This window comes from Poecilia formosa, unplaced genomic scaffold (assembly GCF_000485575.1).
Source record: "Poecilia formosa unplaced genomic scaffold, Poecilia_formosa-5.1.2 Scaffold1088, whole genome shotgun sequence".
Lineage (NCBI taxonomy): Eukaryota > Metazoa > Chordata > Actinopteri > Cyprinodontiformes > Poeciliidae > Poecilia > Poecilia formosa.
In genome coordinates, this window is record NW_006801027.1 from 28,982 (window position 1) to 31,950 (window position 2,969).

Here is a 2,969-nt window from a genome sequence, read left to right on the forward strand (position 1 = left end):
ACCCAACACCACCTGACTGGATCAAAGATGAAGTTCTCCACAGTGTCTCCATGTGTTCTCCTGGACCTCATGTTTTTCTCCTGCTTGTTCCCATCCTCAGATCTTTCACAGAGAAAGATCTCAAAGCTCTGGTGGAGATCATGAAGCCATTAACAGAGAGAGTGTGGAGACACTGCATGGTGGTTTTTACCTATGGAGACTGGCTTGAAGGACTCCCTGTAGAGAATTACATCGTCAAAGAGGGAAAGAAGCTCCAGGAGCTTCTGGAGAAATGTGGGAACAGATACCATGTTCTAAATCGCTGTCATTTTTATGATCCTGTTCAAGTCAAAGAACTTTTACAAAAAATTTTTGATATGGTAAAGCAAAACAGAGAATATTTCACTATTAAGGGCAAACAAACAATGTTTCAAAAACAACCCTTATCGGAAAAAGAACACACATTTACAGAGGAAGAATGGATCAGGAGAGAACAGGAGCTGATAGAACGAGTCATGAGGGCTTTAGCAAAGGAACCAGAAGAACCAACAGCGCCTTCTATGAAAGTGGCGAACAGCAAAAATGACTTTCATATTCCAGAAAGTAAGTTCAATATAGTGAAGAATTAACTTCTGAGTTTCTACATGTTGTCTCTTCATGCACTATTCTAGAATAACACATTTCATCTTCTGTTTCAGTGAGCGGGGTTGTTGCTTCAGAAGATGGAAGCTTTTCAGAGTTTAGGAATCAACAAGGACATGACTATGTTGCTGAGTGGCTAACTAACAAAGCGAGACAGGCCGAGATCAGCTCTGGGATTGGGAGCATTTATTCCCTTAACATGTGTATGGAAAACTCAGATGAAAGTCATCCATTAGATAAAAATAATGAACAAAGTATTTAATTCCCCCAAAAGGTAAAGAAGACGCTCTGAGTACATTCTGCAATCATCATCAGATTTATCGCAGGAACCAATGTTAGACCAAAGAGCTAAAGCAGAAAAACCTGTTGGATACTAAAAGACTGCATATGTGGGATGCAACATAAACATCTCTCAACAAAGAGCTTTTGGACATCAGGAAGTGATTTATGTTTGATATCTGAACATTGCTTCTGATCTTTCAAAAAGCAAAGTGTTGCATGTTTATACTACAGTCGTGTCCTTGGCCAAGACGTTTCACCAGCCTTGCATTCTGATAGTGTTGCAAAGGGCCAATGGTGCAATAATTGTCTTGCTACAATTCAGTAGCTTGTCATGATAATGGCAAGGCACTCACTACATCTTGGTTGACTTGGTTGTTGATTTTTTTTTTAGTTCTGTAAAGTGTAAATTATGACAAGTCTGTCTCCGTTTTTCCACCTGTAGCTGAGTTTTCATAAACAGAGAAATCAGAAAGGGTCTCATGATATGTAAACATTAGAACATGTTAATAAATACATAATTTTTTCAAAGCTATTTATTTTTTCACAGAAATAGTGTTGATATAAACCAAGTGAAATCAGAGGAAAAGGCTTAAAATGCTCTGAAACATTTTTATCAGGAAACAACAACATTACATTCAGTTAGAGTCATAATTAGCAAACAGAAGACCATTACTTAAAATATGTAAATTTTATTAATTGATTGAAACATTTTATCACATCTTCATACCTCTTGTATCCAGACAATCTCAAGAGTCCTGTCTGGTTAGGATTATGTTCTAATCTAAAGTGTTTTTCTTGTTCAAAATAAAATCTTTTTATGAAAAAAGGTCATGTTATTCTACTGGTGCTTTCACAACAGAAACTAGAGATGGAAGAACAAAAAGCAAGTAGTTTGATTTCTATTTTGAATTGCAAAATTTTATTTTCCATTTTTAATTATTAAGAACAAAAATATGAAGCATATTTTATTTTACAAGCAGGCGACTAATTATTTGAGGCACTTTGTTTTTTCAGCACACCTTGGCCTCCTACTTGCAGGAATAAGTGAATTGGATAAACTGAAGGATAGATGTAGCATCAAGGTTCTGTGCACTGAGACAGATTCATCAAGAAAAAAACATTAACATAATATTTATAATTATGTCAACAGAAACTGTTCCTTAGCAGCTTCTGTCACTTTAACTCCAGTTAACTCCAAATATTCATCATAATTATGACTTTTTTCTTAAATTTTAATTTCCATGCAAAACCAATGTAAATGTTGTCCTGTAAATGATGACCTAAATATAACTAATTAAAAGGTTGATGTTAAAGAAAACCTTTTGTGTACTTTTATATATTTAAAGTATATGAAAATATTCATCACTGATATGAGAAGTGGAACAGAAAAACCATCTTTCTTATTTTGTTTTATCCAAAGATCTGAGAAGGAATATGGAGAGAAAGGAGGGTAAAATGAACAGTTTTTTTTTAAACACACGTTATTTCATGACAACAGCTATCTGATTATGGAACCATCTGTACAGTACCTCAACACATCTCATATTAATAGTGAATATATTGTATAATATATACAATAATCCACATAAGGTAATATTGTACTGTGGGTATAAGTACAGGTTAAACTGGAGCAGATGACAATAATCTGGAATCAGAGAAACTTGCTTTGATAGACAATCTTTTCTCTTTGACTCATGAGATATTCTGTTATTAATCTCACAGCAAACTGATAGGTTAACATTGTGTGAAAATATGCAGTAACTTTATGTTGTTTCTATCTGCTGCTCTAAATAATAGAACTAAGAAATATTCCAACACATTCTCACTCCCAACTCGTCACATATTGACGCTTGGGCAGGTACCCTCGGCGTCACATATTGACGCCGAGGGTACCCCCTTCGCTGCGACAGACTGGCGACCTGTCCAGGGTGTACCCCGCCTCTCGCCCGGAACGTGAGCTGGAGATAGGCACCAGCACCCCTCCCGACCCCACTGAGGGACAAGGGTGAAGGAAAGTGGTGGTACCCCCTTCGCGTCAATATGTGACGCGAAGGGTTCTCTCATTG

The 2,969-nt window shown here is 36.5% G+C and overlaps 1 protein-coding gene across 1 annotated transcript; it reads left to right on the plus strand.

Moving 5' to 3' along the window:
* The first annotated feature begins 12 nt into the window (after positions 1 to 12).
* LOC103132499 (GTPase IMAP family member 4-like) lies at positions 13 to 1,627 on the plus strand. The gene is made up of 2 exons (XM_007544301.2): positions 13 to 582; positions 678 to 1,627. Exons 1-2 carry the CDS (start codon positions 51 to 53, stop codon positions 881 to 883), a joined length of 738 nt encoding a protein of 245 aa, XP_007544363.1. The 5' UTR covers positions 13 to 50; the 3' UTR covers positions 884 to 1,627.
* The last annotated feature ends 1,342 nt before the right edge of the window (positions 1,628 to 2,969 follow it).